At 52.4% G+C, this 23,081-nt stretch overlaps 1 protein-coding gene across 3 annotated transcripts in view; it reads left to right on the top strand.

Annotated features, from left to right (window-relative positions):
* The window catches only part of LOC102073733 (acid-sensing ion channel 2), a 479,347-nt gene extending 464,253 nt beyond the window's left edge, over positions 1-15,094 (top strand). For 2 of the 3 annotated variants that reach the window (XM_074557914.1, XM_074557916.1), the window contains exons 4-11: positions 1,676-1,826; positions 3,695-3,751; positions 4,398-4,551; positions 5,389-5,480; positions 9,356-9,435; positions 12,520-12,588; positions 13,972-14,141; positions 14,717-15,094. In XM_074557914.1, coding sequence (XP_074414015.1) covers positions 1,676-1,826; positions 3,695-3,751; positions 4,398-4,551; positions 5,389-5,480; positions 9,356-9,435; positions 12,520-12,588; positions 13,972-14,073 — 705 coding nt within the window. In that variant the 3' untranslated portion in view covers positions 14,074-14,141; positions 14,717-15,094. Of the gene's footprint in view, positions 1-1,675; positions 1,827-3,694; positions 3,752-4,397; positions 4,552-5,388; positions 5,481-9,355; positions 9,436-12,519; positions 12,589-13,971 lie in introns of all 3 variants that reach the window. The other variant, XM_074557915.1, reaches the window with a different exon arrangement.
* Positions 15,095-23,081: the final 7,987 nt, after the last annotated feature.

The raw sequence follows: 23,081 nt of genomic DNA, 5'->3' as shown, positions 1-23,081 counted from the left end.
CATGGGTTTTTCTTTAGTATAATTTAGTATCTCTTTAGTGTAGTTATATTATTAATGTAATACAGTATAGTGTTAGTAAAGCAATTGTTCAGCATTCTGAATCATGGATCAGATGCCAATCATGGATCAGGTGCCAATCATTGCTAGATGTTGGGGTCACCCTGCATTCCATAGGTGGAGGGAGCAGCTTCACATCCCGGGGCTGATCCAGCCTGGATCCCTCCCACCAACACCCAACTGGGATAATCTGGCAGAAAGGAAAGGGATCCCTCAGGAATCCCTGAGGAGGAGGATCAGGATCAGGATCTGGATCTGGATCTGGATCTGGATCTGGATCAGGATCTGGATCTGGATCTGGAGGAGCTGCAGGGTGAGGGATCAAGCCCAATGAAGTCTGTCCCATTAATCCCTCCCAAGGCTGAGGGCTGGGATTGCTCCCTCCATCCTGCTCCAGCTCCTTGGGGTACCTTTCCCAGCAGCTCCAGGGCCACAGGAGCAGGAATCCAGCTCTGAAAGGAGTTCAGCAGCTCCATGGGATTGAGGCTGTGCTTGGAAAGGCTTTTCCTGAGGTTTCAGCCCTGATTTGGCCAGGCAGGGGTTCAGGGGAGCCCTCAGGGATGGATTCCCCCTGGATTTAAGCCCAGGGATTCCCGTGCCAGGCTGGGAGCAGCAGCTGGGGGAAAACTCCAGACATTTCCAGGGAATGTGCAGATCCTCCTGCTTGGGAGGGTTTGATGGAGCTCTTCCAGTTTGTAAAGCAGAGTCTGGCAGGCAGAAATTCCAGCTGATCCCTCCACAGTTGCTGCCACTCATGAGATGTTCATTATCACCTGGGAGTGTCACCTCCAAGATGTTCATTGTCACCTAAGAGTGTCACCATCAGGACATCTACTGTCACCTCACACTGGGAGTGTCACCTCCAGGACATTAATTGTCACTTGGGAGTGTCACCTCCAGGATGTTCATTGTCACCACGAGAACATTCTTTGTCACCTGGGAGTGTCAGCACCAGGACATTCATTGTCACCTAGGAGTGTCACCTCACGCTGGGAGTGTCACCTCCAGGACATTCACTGTCACCTGGGAGTGTCACTCAGTGGCACTGGGACAGCTTGTCCCAGCGAGTTATCCCAGGAGTCAGGGAGCTCCTGGGAGGGGGGATGCCCTGAGGGGCTGCAGGGGTTGCCCTGTGTCGGGGGACATGTCCCTGTCCCTCTCGCTGGCCCTGGCCCTGTCCTGCAGCTCATGACTCTGTCCCCATCCCTGTCTCCCAGTTGATGTCCCTATCCCTGTTCCCATCTGACACCCCTGTCCCCAGCTGACCCCTGTGCTCCCCCTGTCCCCAGCTGATGTCCCTGTCCCCCTGTATCCCATCTGACAGCCCTGTCCCCTTGTGTCCCGTGTCCCCATCTGACCCCTGACCCTGTCCCCTTGTGTCCCCAGCTGACATACCTGCCCCCATCTGATGTCCCTGTCCCGATCTGATGTCCCCTTTGTCCCCAGCTGACCCCTGTCCCCATGTGTCCCCATCTGATGTCCCTGTGTCCCCAGCTGACATACCTGCCCCCTGTGCTGTCCCTGTCCCTGTCCCCATCTAATGTCCCCTGTGTCCCAGCTGACGTACCTGCCCCCTGTACTGTCCCTGTCCCCATCTAATGTCCCCCTGTGTCCCCAGCTGACGTACCTGCCCCCGCCGTGGGGCGAGTGCCGCTCCCCGGAGCTGGGCCTGGCGTTCTTCCCGGTGTACAGCGTGACAGCGTGCAGGATCGACTGCGAGACACGCTACATCGTGGAGAACTGCAACTGCAGGATGGTGCACATGCCAGGTCAGGGACTGGGGGGACAGCAGGGGACAGCTGGGGACAGGGGGAGCAGCAGGGGATGGGATGGAGGGAGGATTCCTGGCGTAGAGCTGACAGCCTGCAGGAACAGCTGGGGGCAGGAGGGACAGCAGGGGATGGGCTGGAGGGATGGTCAAGGACAGTCAAGGACACCTTGGGGGACAGTTGGGGCATGGACTGGAAGGAGAGACCACGTGCCAGATCAGTGACAAGGACACTGGGGATGGGCTGGAGGGACAATTAACAAGTCAGATCAGGGACAGGGGCACTGGGGACAGCAGGGACACCTGGGGATGGGCTCGATGGACAGTCAAGGACAGGGACACCTGGGGACAGCAGGCTCAGTGGGGACAGCTGGGACACCTGGGAATGGGCTGGAGGGACAATTCACATGCTGGGTCAGGGACAGTGACAGCAGGGACAGCAAGGACAGCAGGGGACAGCTGGGGACAGGGGCGACACCTGGGGTTGGGCTGGAGGGACAATCAAGGACAGGGACATCTGGGGGGACATCTGGGGCTGGGCTGGAGGGACAGGCCTTGTGCCAGATCAGGGACAAGGACACCTGGGGACACATGAGACACCTGGGGATGGGTTGGAGGGACAGTCCACATGCCAGGTCAGGGACAGGGACACCTGTGGGGACACCTGGGGATGGGCTGGAGGGATGGTTCACATGCCAGGTCAGGGACAGGGGGATAGGGGGGACAGCTGGGGACAGGCAGGGATGGGCTGGAGTGATGGTCAAGGACAAAGACACTCGGGGACAGCTGGGGACAGTGGGGACAGCTGGCAATGGGATGGAGGATGGAGGGACAGGCCATATGTCAGGTCAGGGACAGGGACACTGGGAACAGCTGGGGACAGCAGGGATGCCTGGGGATGGAGGGATGGTCAAGGACAGGGACACTGGGGGACAGCTGGAGCATAGACTGGATGGACAGGCCACTTGCAAGGTAAGTGACAAGGACACCTGGGGACACCTCACAATGGGTTGGAGGAATGGTTCACATGCCAGGTCAAGGACAGGGACACCTTGGGGGACATCTGGGGCTGGGCTGGAGGGACTGGGGGTACCTGAGGGAAGAAGGTGCCCGTAGCCTTTGGGAAAAGCTGGATGTGAGCCAGCAGGGCCATCCCTGTCCTGGGGGATCGGGGACAGCAGAGGGGCAGGGAGGGATTGTCCAGCCCTGCTCTGGGTTGGGGCAGCCTCACTGGGAGTCTGGGGCAGCTTTGGGCACCACAAAATAAAAATGACATCGAGGAACTCGAGAGGGTCCAAAGGAGGGACACGAGGGTGGGGAAGGGTCTGGAGGGGCCGCATGAGGAGCAGCTGAGGGCTGAGCTCAGTGAGCTCAGTGTCTTCAGAGGGGCACAGAAGGGGCTCCCATCTCTGCTCCCTGTGACAGGGACAGGAGCCCAGGAATGGTGTGAGCTCTTACAGGGGTTGGGATGGAGCTCAGGGAAAGGTTCTCCCCCCAGAGGTGCTGGCATTGCCCAGGCTCCCCAGGGAATGGTCCCAGAGCTCCAGGAGGGTTTGAACAGCACTGCCAGGGATGCCCAGGGTGGGAGTGTTGGGGATTCTGGGCAGGGCAGGGGTGGGATTGGATGAGCCTGGGGGTCCCTTCCAGCCCAGAATATTCCATAACTCCCTGTGAAATGGCCAAGCCATGGAAGGGAGACCTGGGTCTGGTGAAGGCTGGAGATGCCTTCTGTGATGATCAGATCCCCCTGGATGCTGCTCCCAGCAGCTCCTGCAGGCCAAGGCCCTTGTGGTGGGCACAGCTGGGCTCACCTGGCTGCAGGGGCGTCCCTGGGTGTCCCCCTGAGATGGATTTGTCCTGTCCCTGCAGGGGATGCTCCCTTCTGCACCCCGGAGCAGTACAAGGAATGCGCAGAGCCCGCGCTCAGTGAGTACCGGGGAGCCCTGGGTCCAGGGATGGAAAATTCATGGAATTCCAGCAGGCTGGATGCTCCTGGCTGGGCAGGAGCAGGGAAGTTGCAGCCTGGAGAGGGGCTGGGATTAGGATGCATGCAGGGATGGAGTTTCTCCTGGTTCTCCATGAGCACAGAAACCCTCGGGATTAGGGGAGAGAGTTTGGGGTGGAGGGACCCATCCCCAGCCTGGATTTAGGGACTCAGCCACGGGTTCTGCAGGCTGTTGTTGATGACAGTGTGTCACCTGCAGCAAGAGGCCCCTCCGAGGGGGGTGAGAACTGGGATGAACTGGGAGAGAAATGTCCAGAGTCCAAAAGTTCCAGAGGAACTTCAGGAACAGCCTCATCCCAGAATCTTGGCCCCTTTGTGGGGGGGATGATCTCTGCTCTTCCCCTGCTCTGTGTCCTTGCCCTATGGGGTCCCTCCCTGCTCCATGAGGTCCCTCCCTGCTCCACGGGGTCTCTCCATGGGACCCCGTGTGCTCCATGGGGTCCCTCCCTGTCCTTGCTCCACGGGGTCCCTCCCTGCTCCATGGGGTCCCTGCTCCCTGTCTCTGCTCCTTGGGGTCCCTCCCTGCCCCATGGGGACCCCGTGTGCTCCATGGCTGCCCCCCTGCAGGTCTCCTGGCAGAGAAGGACAGCAATTACTGCATCTGCAGGACCCCCTGTAACCTCACCAGGTACAACAAGGAGCTCTCCATGGTCAAGATCCCCAGCAAGACCTCGGCCAAGTACCTGGAGAAGAAGTTCAACAAGTCGGAAAAATACATCTCGTGAGTGGGGGAGGGCCTGGATTCCTTTGGGTTTTGGGTGGGAAATGTCTGGGAAATGCCCAGTCCTGGCCAATCCATCCACAGCAAAGGGATGGCCTGCAGAGAAGGACAGAGTGAAAACCTGGGAGAGATGAGGTTGATTTCTTCTCAGTAGATTTCTTCTGTGAGTTCCTTCCCAAGAATTGGCCTCATGGGAATCCTCCAGTTTTGCACCAAAAAAAGTGCAAAATTTCCCAGTTTTGGTGGTCCTTTTATAGATTTGTGTCTCTGGGCTGAGCTCCTCAGGCCATGGACCTCTCCCAGCCCTGGGCATGTGATTGCTCTGTGTGGGAAGTGAGAGTTCTTCCAGATCCTTTGGATTCTCTTCCCAGAATCAGGGAATCCTGGAATGGTTTGGGTGGGAAGGGACCTTAAACCCACCCAGTGCCACCCCTGCCATGCCAGCAAGGTCACCTTCCACTATCCCAGGCTGCTCCAAGCCCTGTCCAGCCTGGCCTTGGACACTGCCAGGGATCCAGGGGCAGCCCCAGCTGCTCTGGGCACCCTGTGCCAGGGCCTGCCCACCCTCACAATCAGGAATTACCATCCAAGAGAAGAGTTCCCAGCAAAGTGAGATCCAGGATCCTGAGGAATTCTGGGCAAACCTTTCCCAGCTGCTCCAAAGGCTCTCTGAGCTCCTGGTCTACATCAGCTCCAGGTTCTGTGGGCTCTGAGGACCCCAGAGAGAGGAACAATCCATACAAAAAGGGGAATAAAGCCCCAAATCCCATTTTTCCCTTATCCCAGAGGACTGAGCCACCAGTGGCTCCTGGGCTGATGTTTTCCCTGTTCCCACAGAGAGAACATTCTCGTGCTGGACATTTTTTTTGAAGCACTCAACTATGAGACCATTGAGCAGAAGAAAGCCTATGAAGTGGCAGCCTTACTTGGTAAGGGGGCACTGGGACTGGTTTGGGGTCTCTGCTGGTCTGGGAGGGACAGAGAGAGGCTGGGAGGGCTCCACAGCCTTGAAACCCCCAGCAAAGCCCCATGGCTGCTTTCCTCACCCCACATCATCCCAGGGATGTCCCCATGGATACTCTGGGTGCTCATGGAAGGTTCTGGAGCTGCTCCATCCCTGCTTGTCCCTTTTTTGGAGATTTGGTGTTGGGTGGGTGCTGGGTGCCCTCTGTGGTGCAGGGTGTGGGGGGCATCCCAAAACCATCTCACATCACTTCATTGCTGCTCCAAATCCAAGTTTCCAAGCCAGGCTTGACTCTTGGCCTTCAGCTGCTCCATGGAGGAGGAGGAGGAGACCCAGCACTCCACTTTTTGGGGATTCTGCTCCTCTGGGCAGTGTGTGGGGGAGGACACCCCAAAACCATCTCACATCACCTCTTCCCTGCTCCAAATCCACCTTTTCCAGCTGGGCCTGAGCTCTTGGCTCATCCTCATGAAGGAGCTGAAGGGGAACCCATGGAAGGTTCTGCTCTGTCCCTTCCTACTCCCATTTTTGGGAGATTTTGGGGCTGGGTGCTGTCTGTGCTATCCCCCGGGCAGTGTGGGGAGGACACCCAAAATCACATCTCCATCAGCTCTTCCCTGCTCCAAATCCATCCTTTCCAGCAGGAGGTGGAGGAGACCCATGGAGGGTTCTGGAGCTGCTCCATCCCTCCTTGCTTCCAGCTCCTGATTTTGGAGATTTGGGGTTGGGTGGGTACTGGGTGCCCTCTGTGGTGCAGGATGTGGAGGGCATCCCAAAACCATCTCCCATCACCTCTTCCCTACTCCAAATGCAAGGTTCCAAGCCATGCTTGACTCTTGGCCTTCAGCTGCTCCATGGAGGAGGAGGAGGAGACCCGTGGAAGGTTCTGCTCCATCCCTGCTCCCAGCACCCATTTTTGGGGATTCTGCTCCTCTGGGCAGTGTATGGGGGAGAACACCCCAAAACCATCTCCCATCACCTCTTCCCTGCTCCAATCCATCCTTTCCATCTTGCTCTTTGGGTGCCTCATGAAGGAGCTGAAGGGAAACCCATGGAAGGTTCTGCTCCATCCCTGCCTGCTCCCATTTTTGGGAGATTTTGGGGCTGGGTGCTCTCTGTACTGCCCCCTGAACAGTGTGTGGAGGACATCCCAAAATCACATCTCCATCACCTCTTCCCTGCTCCAAATCCATTCTTTCCAGGAAGAGGTGGAGGAGACCCATGGAAGATTCTGGAGCTGCTCCATCCCTGCTTGCTCCCAGCTCCCCAGTTTTGGAGATTTGGGGTTGGGTGGGTGCTGAGTGCCCTCTGTGGTGCAGGGTGTGAGGGACATCCCAAAACCATCTCCCATCACCTCTTCCCTGCTCCAAAACCAAGTTTCCAAGCCTGGCTTGAGCTCTTGGCCTTCAGCTGCTCCACAGAGGAGGAGCCCCATGGAAGGTTCTGCTCCATCCCTGCCTGCTCCCAGCACTCGTTTTTGGGGATTCTGCTCCCCTGGCAGAGTGTGGGGAGGACACCCCAAAACCATCTCCCCATCACCTCTTCCCTGCTCCAATCCATCCTTTCCAACTGGGTCTGAGCTCTTGCCCTTGGATGCCTCATGAAGGAGCTGAAGGGGAACCATGGAAGGTTCAGCTCCATCCCTGCCTGCTCCCATTTTTGGGAGATTTTGGGGCTGGGTGCTCTCTGGGCCGTGTGTGGAGGACATCCCAAAATCACATCTCCATCACCTCTTCCCTGCTCCAAATCCAGGTTTTCCAGCCTTTGGATGCCTCATGGAGGAGCTGCAGGAGACCCTGAGCAGCTCAGCCCCAAATCAGCTCCAGCTTTGGGGTCTCAGCTGCAGATTTGGGAGTTGGGGTTGGAGTGAGCCCTCCCCCAGCCCTGCAGCATCCCTGGATCCCTCTGCAATGCTGGGGGTGCTCACTCCCTTGGGAAGCTGGAGCTGGGACACAGAGGTGTCCCCGTGTCACCCCTCATGGGTGGCCCTGCCAGAAGCCCCTCAGGAGCCCTTCTGCACATGCTGGGGCTTTTCCAGGAATTCCAGGCAGGAAGAGGAGGCTGCTGGAGCCTCTCTAACCCCAACCCCGTTTGCACATGATAGAACCCTCATTCCCAGGCTCTGGAACTTCAGGAACAGCCTCATCCCAGAATATTTTTCTCCAGGTGAATCCCCCTGGTGTAAACCCAGAACACGTCCTGGGATCATTCAAGGTTCTCAGCTTGATCCCAAACTTTTCCCCCCTTTCCTCTCTCCGTGTCTCATGGACACCGCTGGAAAAGGCCCCTTCCTCTCACCCATGGGTGCCTTTGCCCTGGGGGTCAATCCAGGGCTGTTTTCCAGCAAAATCCATGGGATTTGTCTTCCCTGAGCACAGTCACCTTCTGTGACCGTGTTTACAGGGGTTCTTGGATTAGGGAAGAGAGAAGGATTTGACTTTATGTTTCAGAAGGCTTGATTTATTATTTTATGATATATATTATATTAAAACTATATTAAAAGAATGGAAGAAAGGATTTCATCAGAAGGCTGGCTAAGAATAGAAAAAGAAAGAATGATAACAAAGGCTTGTGGCTCGGACAGAGTCTGAGCCAGCTGACTGTGATTGGCCATTAATTAGAAACAACCACATGAGATCAATCCCAGATGCACCTGTTGCATTCCACAGCAGCAGATAACCATTGTTTGCATTTTGTTGCTGAGGCCTCTCAGCTTCTCAGGAGGAACAATCCTAAGGAAAGGATTTTTCATAAAAGATGTCTGTGACAGGGAGGGACTGAAGGAGGCATCCAGAAGCACAGCTGGGATGGATGGGAGAGCAGATGGTGCCCAAAGGCCCCCCCAGGGACACAGAATGGGGAGGAGGAGTGAGGAGTCACCTGGCATGGGCAGGGCAGGAAGGGTGGGCTCGGGATGTGACCCAATCTTTGCTTTAACATGAGAATAATGAGAGGAATGGGAGGGTGAAGCAATGGGCATTGCAACAGCCCTGCTGGACGTAACCCCGGGGTTACTGGTCAAACTGGGGCACCTCCAGCCTGGCCAGAGCCTGGGGACAGCTCTGTCACCTCCAGGGTGGGAGGGAACGGGGGTGGTGTTTGAGGGTCCCCAGGACGAGGGGAAAGATGAGAATCTTGACTCCATGTTTCAGAAGGCTGATTTATTATTTTATTTTATGTTATATTTATGTTTATTTGTGATTTATTTATGTTATATTATATTAAAAGAAAATGCTATGCTAAAACTACACTAAAAGAATAGAAAGAAGACATCAGAAGGCTTGAAAGGAATGAGTAATAAAATTTTGTGACTGACCAGAGCTCCGACACAGCTGGACCTGGGATTGGCCGTTAATTAAAAACAACCACATGAGACCAATCACAGATGCACCTGTTGCATTCCACAGCAGCAGATAACCATTGTTTACATTTTGTCCCTGAGGCTTCTCAGCTTCTCAGGAGGAAAAATCTTAAAGAAAGAATTTTCCATAAAAGATGTCAGTGACACCAACCCAGGCTGGGGACATGTCCCATCCCAGGGGATGTGGGAATCCCTTCCCACTTTTGGCCAGGCTGGGGTTTCTCCTTGGCTCCAGGGACATTCATTCTTCCCAGCACCTTGCCCAGAGTGGGAATTGGGATTCCCGAAGGATTCCATGCTCCATTAGCAGGAAAACCATTTTGGGGGTGTCCATTTGGGGTCAGGCCCATTCCCGGGACACCCCAGATGCCATTGCAGGCCCTGCTGCTCCAGGGGGATTGTTCCCAGTTTGGGAGGATGGCAGGGCCCAGGCAGGGCCCAGCAGTGCCTGGGAGCCCTCACGGTGCTGTCCCCTGCAGGTGACATTGGTGGCCAGATGGGGCTGTTCATCGGGGCCAGCATCCTCACCATCCTCGAGCTCTTCGATTACCTGTACGAGGTAAGGCCTTCCCAGTCCAGGATATCCCACCCTGGAGCCCCTCATCCCTGGATATCCCACCTTGGAGCCCCTCAACCCAGGATGTCCCATCCTGGAACTCCTCATCCCTGTTTTTGCCATTCCTGGTACCCCCTTGTCCCCAGATTTGCCACTCCTTGTCCTCCTCATCCCTGGATTTACCACTCCTGATGCCCCCTCATTTCTGGATTTGCCCCTCATCCCCAGATTTGCCTCTCCTGGTGCTCCTCATCCCTGGATTTGCCCCTCATCACCAGATTTGACTTTCCTGCCCCTCATCCCCAGATTTGCTACTCCTGGAGCCCCCAGCCCAAGATTTCCCACCCTGGTACCCTTCATCCCTATTTTTGCCACTCCTGGTACCCCCTCGTCCCCAGATTGGCCACTCCTGGTGCCTCCCTGCCCAGGATTTCCCACCTGGATCCCCTCAGCCCAGGATATCCCAGGATTTCCTATCCTGGAGCCCCTTATCTCTGTTTTTGCCACTCCTGGTGCCCTTCATCCCCAGATTTGTCACTCTTGGTGCCCCTCATCCCTGGATTTCTGATATCTCTCATCCCCAGATTTCCCATCCTGGAGCCCCTCAGCCCTGTTTTTGCCACTCCTGGTACCCCCTTGTCCCCAGGTTTTCCATTCCTGATGCCCCTTCATCCCTATACTGGATTTGCCCTTCATCCCTGGATTTCCCACCCTGGAGCCCAAGATTTCCCATCCTGCTGCTCCTCATCCCTGGATTTCTGGAGCCCTTCATCCCTGTTTTTGCCATCCCTGGTGCCCCTTATCCCTGGATTTTCTGTTCCCTGGGGATCCCAAAGCCCCCTCCAAAATCCCATATTTCCAACCTGCCTCATCCAGCTCAGGGTGGGAACAGGGAGTTTTATTGCCATGGGATGGTAGAGTTTTCCATTTTATTCATTGTTGTCCATTTGATTTAATGTGTCCCAATCCAGACTGGGGGCACATCCCATTTCAGGGAAGGGACCCCCACAATCCCAGCTCTGAACTCACTTCAAATCCTCTCGTTTTATTTTTTTTTAAATATATTTTTATATTTTCAGACAATTGCCCCCATCCCAATCCCTCCTGGGCAGCTTCAGCATTGATGCCATTAACCAGGAATAAAAAACATGGAAAAATTCCAGGTCTAAAGCTCAGAGATCAACAAAAGCTGAGCCTGAATTTAGACCTCAGCCTGGATACCCAAATATTTCATTAAATTTGCCTTTTCCTGGATTTCTTGGAGATTTTTTCTAAGTAGGCCATAAGAAACCTTGCAAATTTGGGTTTTTCCTCTCTGTTTTTCTTCTTTCTTTGACATCTGCTGATAAAATATGTCAAATGTGGGGGGGTTTGCTGCACTTTTTATTTTTTTCTTTTTATTTGGGCTTATAATACATTTTTTTTCCCCTCAGAGAAGCTCCCTGGGGATTCCCCAGCAGGGGAATCTTCACAATCCCAGATATTTAACCCCCACTAGCCAGGAATAAAGGAATAAAGTACCTTAAAATTAAAAAAAAAAATCCACACAGTTTTCCCCCTCTGCTTAGAGTTTCACAAATGGGGGGTCAGCACCTCAAAAATTTGAGTTTTCAGCCAAAATATTTAGACATTCTGAGAATGAAAGCAACCAGTTACATTTTTTTTTTTCATGGATTGGCCATATTTGGGGAAAATATTGACCCTAAAGAGGCTTTTCTGTGATCTTCTGCTGAGCTCTGTCCTCCTGGTCCCAAATTCCCACCACACTCCCCTGCACCAAGCAGGATCCACATTCCTTAGGAACTGACCCAATTTTGGGGGATTTCAGCTTTTTTTTTTTTGTTGGCTTTATTTCTCTTTTCTCTCAGTGGGAGCTTTCCAGTAAAACACTTCCCAAGTTTTATGGGATTTCCCTGGAAGCCAAATCCTGCAGCAGCAGCAGGAGGATGAGAGGGCTAGGAAGGGAAATGGAGCTCACAGAGCTGGGAGCTTTCCCTGAACCCCAAAAGTGTCCCAAAAATGGAATTTTTGTGGGTTTTATTCCTTGTAAGAGAATGTTGGAATGGTTTGGATGGAAGGGACCTTAAGGATCATTGAATTCCCATCCCTGCCATGGCAGGGACACCTTCCACTGTCCCAGGGCACTCCAGCCTGGCTTTGGGCACTGCCAGGGATCCAGGGGCAGCCCCAGCTGCTCTGGGCACCCTGTGCCAGGACCTTGGCACGGAGTCACAGACACCTGTGCGTTTGATTTTAGCCCATGGAAACAATTACCAACCTTGTGTGAGGAGTTACAAGCCACAAGAGTTTGAGTAGAATGATAGTGAATTTGTAGTAGAATTTTGGTGGCTTTAGAATGGGGGTTCAGGAGGCAAGATGGAGGAATTTGGGCTGTCCAGCCTTTCTCCTTCTTCTTGTCCTCCATCTTCTGCTGTGCTGGTGGCACTTTTGGATTGGTTTAGAGTAGAGACAGACTGTCTAACACAGGTGATAGATGTTGGAAAATTATTGTAAATAAAGCACACGTAGTTTTTAGTATAAAAAGCTAACACCACCCCAAGGGCAGTCAGTGTGCCTGAACCCATCGTGCTGGACAGATCTCAGCAGTCAGAGAAAGAATGTTATAGATAACAGAGAATAAACAACCTTGAGAACCAGAGCTGAGGAATCCTGACTTCTACTTTGGTTGCAGGGCTGGGGAAAAAGACTCTTTAATACCTCAGGAGCCATTCCAGCAACACAAAACACGAGACCCACCTTCCCAGAGAACAATTATTTCCCAATATCCCATCCATCCCTGCCCTCTGGGAGTGGGAGCCATTCCCTGGGTCCTGTCCCTCCATCCCTTGTCCCCAGTCCCTCTCCAGCTCTCCTGGAGCCCCTTCAGGCCCTGCAAGGGGCTCTGAGCTCTCCCTGGAGCTTCTCCTCTCCAGGTGAGCACCCCCAACTCTCCCAGCTTTTCCCTGGCCCAGCCCTTGGAGCTTCCTCCTTCTCCCAGCCCTTTGGAATGCAGCCCCAAACCCACCCCAGTGCTCCCCATCCCCCTGCAGCCTCTTCCCAGCCTAACACTGCTCCCTCCTCTTGCAGCTGATCAAGGAGAAGTTATTGGACCTTCTTGGAAAAGAGGAAGAGGACGGGAGCCATGAGGAGAACGTGGTAAGGAGGGGAGGGCTCACACAGGGGTTTCCTCCAGGCGGGTCCTTTGAGCTCTCGGAGATTTACATCACACCTGAGATAGCTCCATTCCAATCCATTTCCACCTCAGATGGCATCAAATCAGCAGGATGGCTTCTGTGGCAGTGTTGGAAACAAAAAGGTTTTAATAAAAGGCAAAATAACAAAGCTCTTGACAGAGAAAAACCGAGCCAGGGCAAGAGGTTATTGCTCCTGGTAAAACACCTTACAAAAGCCATTAGTTTCGTTATTCTCCTCTTTTTCTAGTAAATTGCTCAGGTGGGACCTTTTGGCCTCTGTCTAATTGGTTATCCTTAAGTTTGAGGTGAAGTCCCCAAGGTGTTTTTTTACCTAATTGAGGAGAGAAACTTCTGGGCTTTTTTCCTTTTTAAGGAGACAAAGGATAATTTGGTCACACTGTCAACAGGGGACACATTCCTACAAAGGGGAAATGCCCTGGGGACACTGGAGCTCTTCCCACGTGTGTCAGGTTATTAAAACCATAATTAGAGATGCCTCTGCCACAGTCAAGCTGCAAATGGGACCAGATGCAATAGTGACAGTAGTCTGGGGTTTAGAAGAACTTTAGAACAACAGGAAGACACAATTACCAAACAATCATGGCATTTAACAATCACATCATTTATCGTGGTCATTAAATGATTATACAGGTGCAGTTTTGCATGATCCAGTAAAACCTAACATTGTCTCATGGTCTACCCTAACATTTTCCCAGGGCCTGCATCTTGTATTTGCAGAGTTCCCTGACGAAGGGAGGAATGATGAATCTGACTCCATGTTCTTGAAGGCTAATTTATTATTTTATTATACTATATTATATAAAAGAATAGTAAACTAAACTACTAAAGAATACAGAAAGGATACTTACAGAATTCTAAAAAGATAGCATTAATATAATATTATAATAATATATTAATATAATATTATTATATTAATGCTATAATAATGCTATTAATATAATATTATATTAATATTATATAAGGTAATGAAAACTCATGACTTTTTCCAGAGTCCCAACACAGCTTGGCCCTGATTGGCCAAAGAATGAAAACAATTCACAGAAACCCAATGAAAAAAATCACTTCTGGGTAACAATCTCCAAACACATTCCAAATGAGCACAACACAGGAGAAGCAAATGAGATAATACTGTTTTCCTTTTTTTCTGAGGCTTCTCAGCTTCCCAGCAGAATAATCCTGGGCAAGGGGATTTTTCCAGAAAATGTGATGATGACACCTACCAGGCCCAACCTTTTTCCAGCTCCCATGAATACCCCATGATTTTAGAACCACATTATCCCTGTGCTATCAGTGGGATAACGCAATTCCTGCTTTTCCATGGCAGAGCACCTGTGATCCAGTGCCAAACCACTCGGAGAGCCTGAGCCACACTGTGACCGTGCCCCTGCAGGCCCCGCTGGGGACGCTGGAGGAAATCGCCTGCTGACCCCTCCCCACCACAGTGCCCATCCCGAGGAAGGAAAACTGCACAGGGAAAACAGGGACCCAGCTCAGGTTTGCACTGGGGGGAAAAAAAAATTAAAAAAAGATGGAAAAAAAAATAAACTGGGAAAAAAATACTGGAGAAAAAAAAATAAACTGGAAAAAAATTATTAAAAAAATCTATTAAAAATAAAAAAAAAAGAAGAAGAAAAACTCGCTATGCATTAAAAGAATATAAAAATAATATAAAAATATAAATTCTAAATATACTCTGCCCAAAGTGAGAGGCGCCTTGGACCTGACTACTGTTGTCCTTTCCTCCTGGGGGTTTGGCTCCAGCCTGGGAAGCAGCTCCCAGGCTGGGAGAGCTGGGAATGTTCACTTGGAAAAGGGAAGCTCAGAGAAGAGAAACCTCAGAGCCCCTTCCCGTGCCTAAAGGGGCTCCAGGAGAGCTGGAGAGGGACTTGGCACACGGGATGGAGGGCCAGGACACTTTTTGGGATTGTCCAAGCCTGAGCAGCAGAAGCAGCAGCAGCAGCAGTAAATCCCAAAGGAAACATCCCAAATATCCCAAGCACTGCATGCCAGGGCTTCTCCTGGCCCTGGGATTCCTCAGCTGCCTCTCTCAGCTCTGTTCCTCTTTGCAGTCCCTGGGTTTCAGTGGCAGAAGGAGCATCCCAGAATTCTCCATTCCCAGCGCCGTAGGCTGAGAGTTTTACAATAAAGAGATCCCAAAGTCGGCGCTCTCGGATTCTTCCCCCGGCCGCGTCCTCCACGTGAGCTTGGGCTGAATCCCGAGCTCAGCCCAAGGTGAGCATCCCTGGAGAGGAGCCACAGGGATCCCTATGGATCATCCCAGCCCTGCTGTGCCTGCAGAGGCCAGGAGCAGCAAGTGAGGTTGGGTTCATTCATTTCTTTAATTTTTTGGGGGGAATTTTTGCAATTTCCTTCTTCTCCCGTTCATGGATTCTGTGCTTTCTCCTCGTTCTCCTGACTGATATTAAAGCTGGTCTTGTGGAAATGGCCAGGCTGTGTCATTCCTGCCTTGCCCTCATTGCTGTGGGAGGGCAGATCCCAGGAAAAGCCTCTTCCTCATCCCATACTCCTCCTTTTCCTCTCCCACCACGTCCTCACACAGCTCAGGATGGGAGTGGTGCCATGGCCCTGCCCAGCTGCATCCCTGTCTCCCCTGGGATGCGGATCTCCAGGATGTGCTGGGATCTCTGGGATGTTGTGGGGTCTCTTTGCTGACAGAGGTGATGGAAACCTCTCCTTGATGTTTTGGGATTGTTCAGCCTGGAGAGCAGAAGCTTTGGGGTGACCTCACTGAGGCATTCCAGTGCCTGAAGGGAGCCTGGAAAAAACATGGACAGGGACTGGGGACAAGGGACAGAGGGACAGGACACAGGGAATGGCTCCCAGTGCCAGAGGGCAGGGATGGATGGGAGATTGGGAATTGGGAATTGTTCCCTGTGAGGGTGGGCAGGCCCTGGCACAGGGTGCCCAGAGCAGCTGGGGCTGCCCCTGGATCCCTGGCAGTGCCCAAGGCCAGGTTGGACACTGGGACACCCTGGGACAGTGGGAGGTGTCCCTGCCATGGCAGGGATGGAAATTCAGTTATCTTTAGGCTGCTTCCACCCAAACTGGTCCAGGATATTAGGATTCCAACTTTTCCTTTACTGATCCACTTTAACTGGCCCTGAAGCATAACAAGAAAATCATTTCCATCCAAGTGCATCCCAAAATGGGTCAGCAGTGGCTCCACCCCTGGATCCAGGCACTGAGGAGCTGCTCTGCTGCATCTCCAGCACTGGGAGAGACCTGGGGATTTTAGGAAACACCCTCAGGGAGAGATGAGGGTGTCTGGTGGGCCTGGAAAAGGGCCCTGAGCCCTGATGGAGAGGGATGCGGGAAGATTTCATTTTTGATTCCAAACTTCTTCAGGATTAAGGGTTCCTTTTCCAGAAAAAAAAGACTATAAAGATCAGGGAAAACTGTGAGGATTATTTGGAGATTCAGGAGAAGAAACAAGCAAAGTTCAAACTCCCAGCACAGCCCCAGCTCTGCTGAGTGCCCCAGGATTTTCCAGGGAAAAGGGAAGCTCCATTATTGGCAGTAATTAACCCCAAGCTGGCTTGGAGCACATTCCAAGGAAAAGGGAAGGGAGTGGAAAAGACACAGGTAGGTCCATCCCACCCCTGTTTGGTGCTGGATGGATCTGCCCAGGGATGGAGCAGGGATGGGAGCAGGGATGGGAGCAGAGATTGGAGCCAACCATCAGCTCCCAAAAACCCCAAAATCCTGATGGAAAAAATTAATAAAGAATCCCCCGTGGGAGATGAAAACCCTGTGGACAAGGTGGGAAAATCCAGAGTGGGATTGACCAGGGGGTTTGGCTGAGCTGCAGCTCAGGAAATTCAGCTTCAACCACAAATCCATCCAACAAAGCTGGAATTGCCATCCCAAGGGATAATCTCCCTTGGAGCTCCATAGGGATGGAGCACTGGGTCATCCCTGCTGGGCAGCAGGGCCCCAGGGCTGGACAATGAGGAAAATCCCATGGGAATGCTTCAGGAGGAAAAGCAGGAGCAGAAGCAACTCTGAGAGAGATTTCTGAAGTGCAGCTGCATTTTTGGGGAATGGGAGAGCTCAGCTTGGCGTGGAGAGGGCTGGAGCCCAGGCCAGAGCACATTCCTGGGATTTGTGGCCCAGCCACCACATCCCTGACCAGCTCCCACAGCTGTGTTCCCACAAGGAGCAGGAAAACACCCAGGAAATGCTCTTGGAATCTCTTCCACTTGCTCAAGGTCACCCAAGCGCCTCTCCCTATTCCTCCTTCATTCCCAGCATTCAGAGGCTCCTCGATCCCACAGGATGCTCCAAGGACCAGCACTTCATCAATCCTGGGAATCACCAACTGTGAAGGACATTCCATGGCTCATTCTCCCTGCTCCTCCCCCGAGCCTGCAGTAAGGACAGCAATTAGAGACAATTAACGGGAATTTTTAGCAGGAAGATTGTCCTTCGTTTGTGTTAGTTTGGGTGGGAAGAGCCCAACACCAATCCCAATCCCAACCCCAAACCCAACCCCAATCCAAACCCCAAACCCAACCCCAGTCCCAAACCCAATCCCAACCTCAACCCCAACTGCAATCCCAACCCCATCTCAACCCCTTCCAAACCCCAATCCCAGCCCCAATCCAAACCCCAACCCCAATCCAAACTCCAATCCAACCCCAACCCAATCTCAACCCCAACCCCAATCCAAATCACAATCTCAAACCCAACTGCAATCCCAACCTCAATCTCAACCCCAATCCCCTCCCCAACCCCAGTCCCAATCCCAACCCCGAGCCAATCCCAACCCCAATCCTAATCCCAGTCCCAACTCCAATCCCAACCCCATCCTGATGGGAATCCTTGTGATGGTTCCTCTCCCACCCCGTGGTGGTTTCTGGAGGTTTTGTTGCCTTCTGCCCTCCAGAGCTCACTGATGATCCATGAGCCCATGGAATTTCTGGCAGCCACAGTTGCTGTTCCCTTGGCTGGCTCTGAACACATCCACGTTTACGTGCTTCATGTCTGACTCCACTTTTAAGCCCTCAGAAGCTTTTCCTTCCCCTCCTCCCTGTGTTTCTCAGCATCTCCATTGTTATTCCAGGCAGGAACATCCCCCAGCCTCCTTAAGGAATCATCTCCACACTCTGCAGGGTTGCTGCTCTTCCCGAGCTCAGGAGCGGCCCCGAGCACACCCAGAGAAGAGCAAAAATCCCTTTTTTCCATCAATCTCCTGCAGGAAAATGTGACAGGAGAGGAGCAAAGTGGAGCAGGACCAGGTGGGGAGATCCCACCTTTGGCTCTTGCTGGAAATATCCCTGTGATTATTCCCAACTCCAGAGGTGCAGCTTTGTCCTGGTTTCCCACATTCCATGGAGGACATTGGTTACCCAAAGGCTCCCTGAGAGGATTTTGCTCCTTAGGGTAATTAATGGCTGGGATTCTTGAATTCCCAGCTGGGAATTTCACCATCCAACCACAAATCATTGCTGTGGGAGCAGGAGCATCATGGGCTGTTTCCATGAGCAGGATCTGCAGGAATAACCCTGGCAGGATTTGGGGCTGGCACAAGAATGTCCAGAAGAAGGGAAGCAGCCACCATGAAAACCCCAGCAACCTGATCCCAAAATAAATGTGGGATGGAGGATCTGGAGAGGAGCCCCCCCAGTGAACACCTCATGGCATTGCTCTGCTCCTCACCCCCCTCTGGACTGCCCCTGACTGGATCCCACCTCTCCCAAATCCCTGAACCCCCAGGAACAGCTCCAAGCCCTTCCAGGGCACTGGGATTTCAGGCCCAGTTGGATTTTCCCTGTTAAACTCTTGGCTGAAATTCCAGGAAGCTGCTTTAATTTGGATATCCCAGAAGTCAATTCCAACTGAAACAAATTCGGTTTGAATTCCATTTTCCATCCCCCTTCTTGCCAAGGGGCTTCCCAAGCCCCCCAGAGCCTTTTTTCCATCAGGATTCTCTAAATCAGGAATAGGAGCACTGGAATTTGTCACCTTAACCAGCTCACTCATGAATTCCCACCCAAACCCCGACCTTGGGGACACCAGGAGTGCCCAATTCCCAATTCACAGCAGTGACAGGAGTGTGGCAGCACCCTGGGCTGCCTTGGCTGGACAGAGCTGAGCCAGGGCTGCTCCTGGAGCAGGAAAATCCACAGAAAACCAAAGTCCAAGAGCAGCCCCAGGCCAGGATTGGAGGTAGAAAGCAGAAACAGTGGGAACAGGATCTGGGAGAAGAGCAGAGCCTCGGGAACACCTTCAACCACTTCCAACAGGGATTTCTCCAGCTGCAGCCATGGAAAACCATCCCCAAAGGGGCTCTGCCACCACCCAGCAGCAGCCTGAGGAGGAAGGAGCTGCTCCAGGGGCTGGGAGGAAGCATCACTGTAAATTCCCTGTTTGTGGGCTGAGAACAGGATTTGGCTGTTTAATTATGGATGAGAAAATAAGGGATAATGGATGGATTTACAAGCAGCACTTTGTCATGTAGGGCACCCATGAAAAATTCAGGAGCTCGGGAAGAGCTTTTTTCCCTGCACAGAATTCCCAGCCCTCCCTTCACAGCCAGGCTGGAAAACGCTCTGCCAGGACCTGGAAACAACATTCCTAAGAGGCTCCCAGTTTGTAGCTAAACTGTACATTAAATATTCCAGATTTGTGCCTGGCTCCTTGTGGGAAAGAACTCCCACGTGGGGATGGGAATGGGGCCTGGGAGGAGGGAACTGTGTGCAGGGATCCAGAGGGGAAGGGAATAAGGATCAAACACAGGAAAGGAACAGGGATCAGACACAGGGAAAGGGAATGAGGATCAGACACTGGGAAAGGGACAGGGATCAGACACTGAGAAAGGGAACAAGGATCAAACACTGGGAATGGGACAGGGATCCAGAGGGGAAGGGGACAGGGATCAGACGCAGGGAAAGGGAACGAGGATCAGATACTGGGAATGAGACGGGGATCAGACACTGGGAACAGGACAGGGATCTGACACTGGGAAAGGGGACAGGGATTAAACACAGGGAAAGGGAACAAGGATCAGACCTTGGGAAAGGGACAGGGATCAGACACTGGGAAAGGGAACCAGGATCAGACACAGTGGGAATGGGACAGGGATCAAATATAGGAAAAGGACAAGGATCAGACACTGGGAATGGGACAGGGATTAAACACTGGGAAAAGGACAAGGATCAGACCCTGGGAAAGGAACAGGGATCAGACAGATCCCAAAGGCTGGAGAAGCAGAGAGGCACAAAAGCAGGGACTGGGAAAAGGACAAGGATCCTTTCCCAGTGTCCCAGTCGTTTCCCCACCAGCACCTGACTGTCCAAACACAGAGTGGGCCTGTGGGAAGAGCATCCTGGGCTCCTCATCCCTCCCAGCTGGAAGGAGTTTTAAGATTCCTAAACAGGGACCAGCAGCACTTTGGAGCAGAGGAATCTGGCCTGGATCCCCAAAACGCGAGATCAGAGCTATGAAAGGAGGGAATTAACCCCAAGGAAAGAGCCTGGATCCCCAAAATGTGAGAAGACCATCCCCATCAAAAGGAGGGGGTGAATCTCCACAGAAAATCCCCAGAACATGACGAGATCATCTGCATGGAAAGGGGGAATGAATCCTAAGGGAAGAGCCTGGATCCCCAAAACATGAGGAAAACAGCCCTGTGGAAAAGGGGGAATGAATACCAAGGGAAGAGCCTGGATCCCCAAAATGTGGGGAGGTCAAGACAAGGATGGGTCAGTACAAGGATGGGTCCAATCCCCCTGGGTGACAGTGACATCCCCAAATCTTGAGCCACCTCCCGACCCCCCACATCCTGCCCAGAACAGTCACGTTGGAGCAGCAAGGCCAGGGTTCAGGGACACAAATCCAGGGAAAAGCCCCAAAGGCAGCAGGAGCAGCAGCTGGACACCACCTGGAGGTGCCCCCCTCAGCCCTGTCCCCACCCTGAGGCGGCAGACACAGAGCTGAGCACAGGAATTTGCCAGATCCACAGACAATGAGGCGGCTGATGTGTTTTTAATGGCATTGTTTACTGGCAGGGAAATCTCCCGGAGCCAGAACTTGTCTCTCCTAATAAAAAACAAGGAAATAACAACAGGAGCGAGGAGGGAGAACATTTGGAAGTCATCAGGGTTTGATTTGATTGATCCTGGTAATAAACCAGGAATTGTTAGGCTGGAACAGAGGTTGTAGATCCTCATCCATAATTTCAGAGGGAATGAGAGCTGTGAATGTGCAGAATCCCCTCAAACTCTAGGGTGAAAAATTCAGAAAGGGTTGTGAAAAAAAATTGGGAAGAAGTTTGGGGGTCCCAGTGCTGCATGCTGAAGTCTCAGTCCCAGTCCCAATCCCAATCTCAATTCTAGTCCCTGTCCCAGTCCCAGTCTCAGTCCCAGTCCCAATCCCAATGCCAATCCCAGTCCCAGTCTCAATTCCAGTCACCATCCCAGTCCCAATTCCTGTCTCAGTCCCAGTCCAAATTCCAGTCCCTGTCCCAATCCCAATCCCATTCTCAATTCCAGTCCCAATCCCAGTCCCAATCCCAATCCCAATTCCAGTTCCAAAGCGAGTCCCAGTCCCAGTTAGGAGCTTGTGGAAACAGGACACGGGAAGAAGGAGAGAGGGACAAGGGGAGAGGGAAAAGGGACCTGGGAAAGGGGAAGGGGCACAGAGTGGGGGGAAAGGGACATGGGAGGGTGGAGAGGGACGGAGGGAATGGGAAGACAGACAAGAGGAGAGGGGAAGAGGGAGCAGGGCAGGGAGGAGAGGACTCTGAGCACTGTCCCTGAGCAGCAGCAGCAGGAAGAGCGTGGGATGAGCTGACCATGGGGTGAGCTGACCATGGGATGAGCTCACTGTGAGCCCCATTCCCATCTCCCTGCGCTGCCAGAGGGGTGAAAGAGAGCCTGGGAAGGAGGGAGGGCTGTTGAGATCCATTCTATGAAAGGGAGCTTGGTGGGGAGATGCTGTTGAGATCCATTCTGCTTCTCTTTTTCCTGCTCTGATTTTGCTGGGAATAAATTCAGATAATATTCCCAAGTTCTGTCTGTGATGGGATCAGGGAGGGATCTCTCCCTCTCTTCCTCTCAGCTGCTTTTCCCTGGATCCCTCACTCTGAGCAAAACATTCCCATTTTTCTGTGCTCCAGCTTGGAAATGTTCTTCCCTTCCATTTTGCCAAAGGATTTGGTCTAAAGTGGGAACTTTGCCCTCCTCTCAGTCCCTTTCCAGGCCTGGTTTAACCCCAGTTCCCTTTCCAGGCCTGGTTTAGCACCAATTTCCTTTCCAGGCCCAGTTTAACCCCAATTCCCTCTCCAGGCCCAGTTTAACTCCAGTTCCCTCTCCAGGCCTAGTTTAGCACCAATTCCCTCTTCAAGCCTGGTTTAGAACCAATTCCCTCTCCAGGTCCAGTTTAGAACCAATTCCCTCTCCAGGCTCAGTTTAATCCCAGTTCCCTTTCCAGGCCCAGTTTATCCCCAATTCCCTGCTCCCTCCTGCTGGAGGATGAAGGATTTTTCCGACACAAATATTCCTCACGTCTCTCTGGACACATAAAATTGTTTCCCTTCATTCAGGACCAAAGGAGGGGTTTGGATGGAATAAAAGGATCTGTTTCTTCCCCTTCCTTTCTTTCCAAAGCCATTCCTCAGGGAGTGGCATCAGAGCTGATTTGGGGACGTTTGGTGACAGCTCCCATCTCCCTCCCCAGCCCTTCCCCATCCCTGTTTTTGAACTGCTTCCGTTTGTTTTTCTTGTATCCAACTTTTTTGAGGAATCAAAGGATCCTCCCTACCTTCAAACTTTGGGGTTATGCCTTTGTGCACAAAGTGGATTTCCACAAAGCAAAAGGAGCATTTTTTTCACACACAACCTCCAGTTTTCCAAATTTTCTACCCCAAAAAAACCTCATTCCAGGGGGATGGAGGCCAGAGAGAATTTGCTGCCAGCCCCGCAGCTCTTGTGGCCTCCAAACTCGGCATTATTTATGTAAAATATTAATTTTAATCAGATTTCTGAATGCAAATAAGAGCAGGAAGCTCTCATGTTGGGACAGCCCTGGAGAGGCTGACCTGGGGCTCACCTGGAATTGTCCCTTGCTCCCTCACAAGTCAATAGGAACAAGCCCCACATGCACCACTGGGGATTATAAATATGATTGACCTTCCCAGGCTTGATAGAGTTTTAATTAAAGGCTTTTAAAGGTTTATTGGAGCCTTGGAGGATCCACATTCACTCCAGGAAGGATCTGCTGGAGTGGAAAATCCAGGGTGGGTTTGGTTTGTGTGCTCTGGGTCAGAGTTTGGAAATGTGGGAGATGTTCCCCCACCTTCACCTGGTGGCCAAAATGTTCCTTCACCATAAATCCTCCGTTAATCCACACAATAAAGACATCCAGGACACAGAACTGCAGCTCCCACTTTTCCATGACCTCCAGGAGCCCAAG

Source organism: Zonotrichia albicollis, chromosome 23, assembly GCF_047830755.1.
Source record: "Zonotrichia albicollis isolate bZonAlb1 chromosome 23, bZonAlb1.hap1, whole genome shotgun sequence".
NCBI classification, from domain to species: Eukaryota; Metazoa; Chordata; class Aves; order Passeriformes; family Passerellidae; genus Zonotrichia; species Zonotrichia albicollis.
The sequence above is the reverse complement of the archived record's forward strand: the minus strand, read 5'-3'. Positions and strand labels throughout refer to the sequence as shown.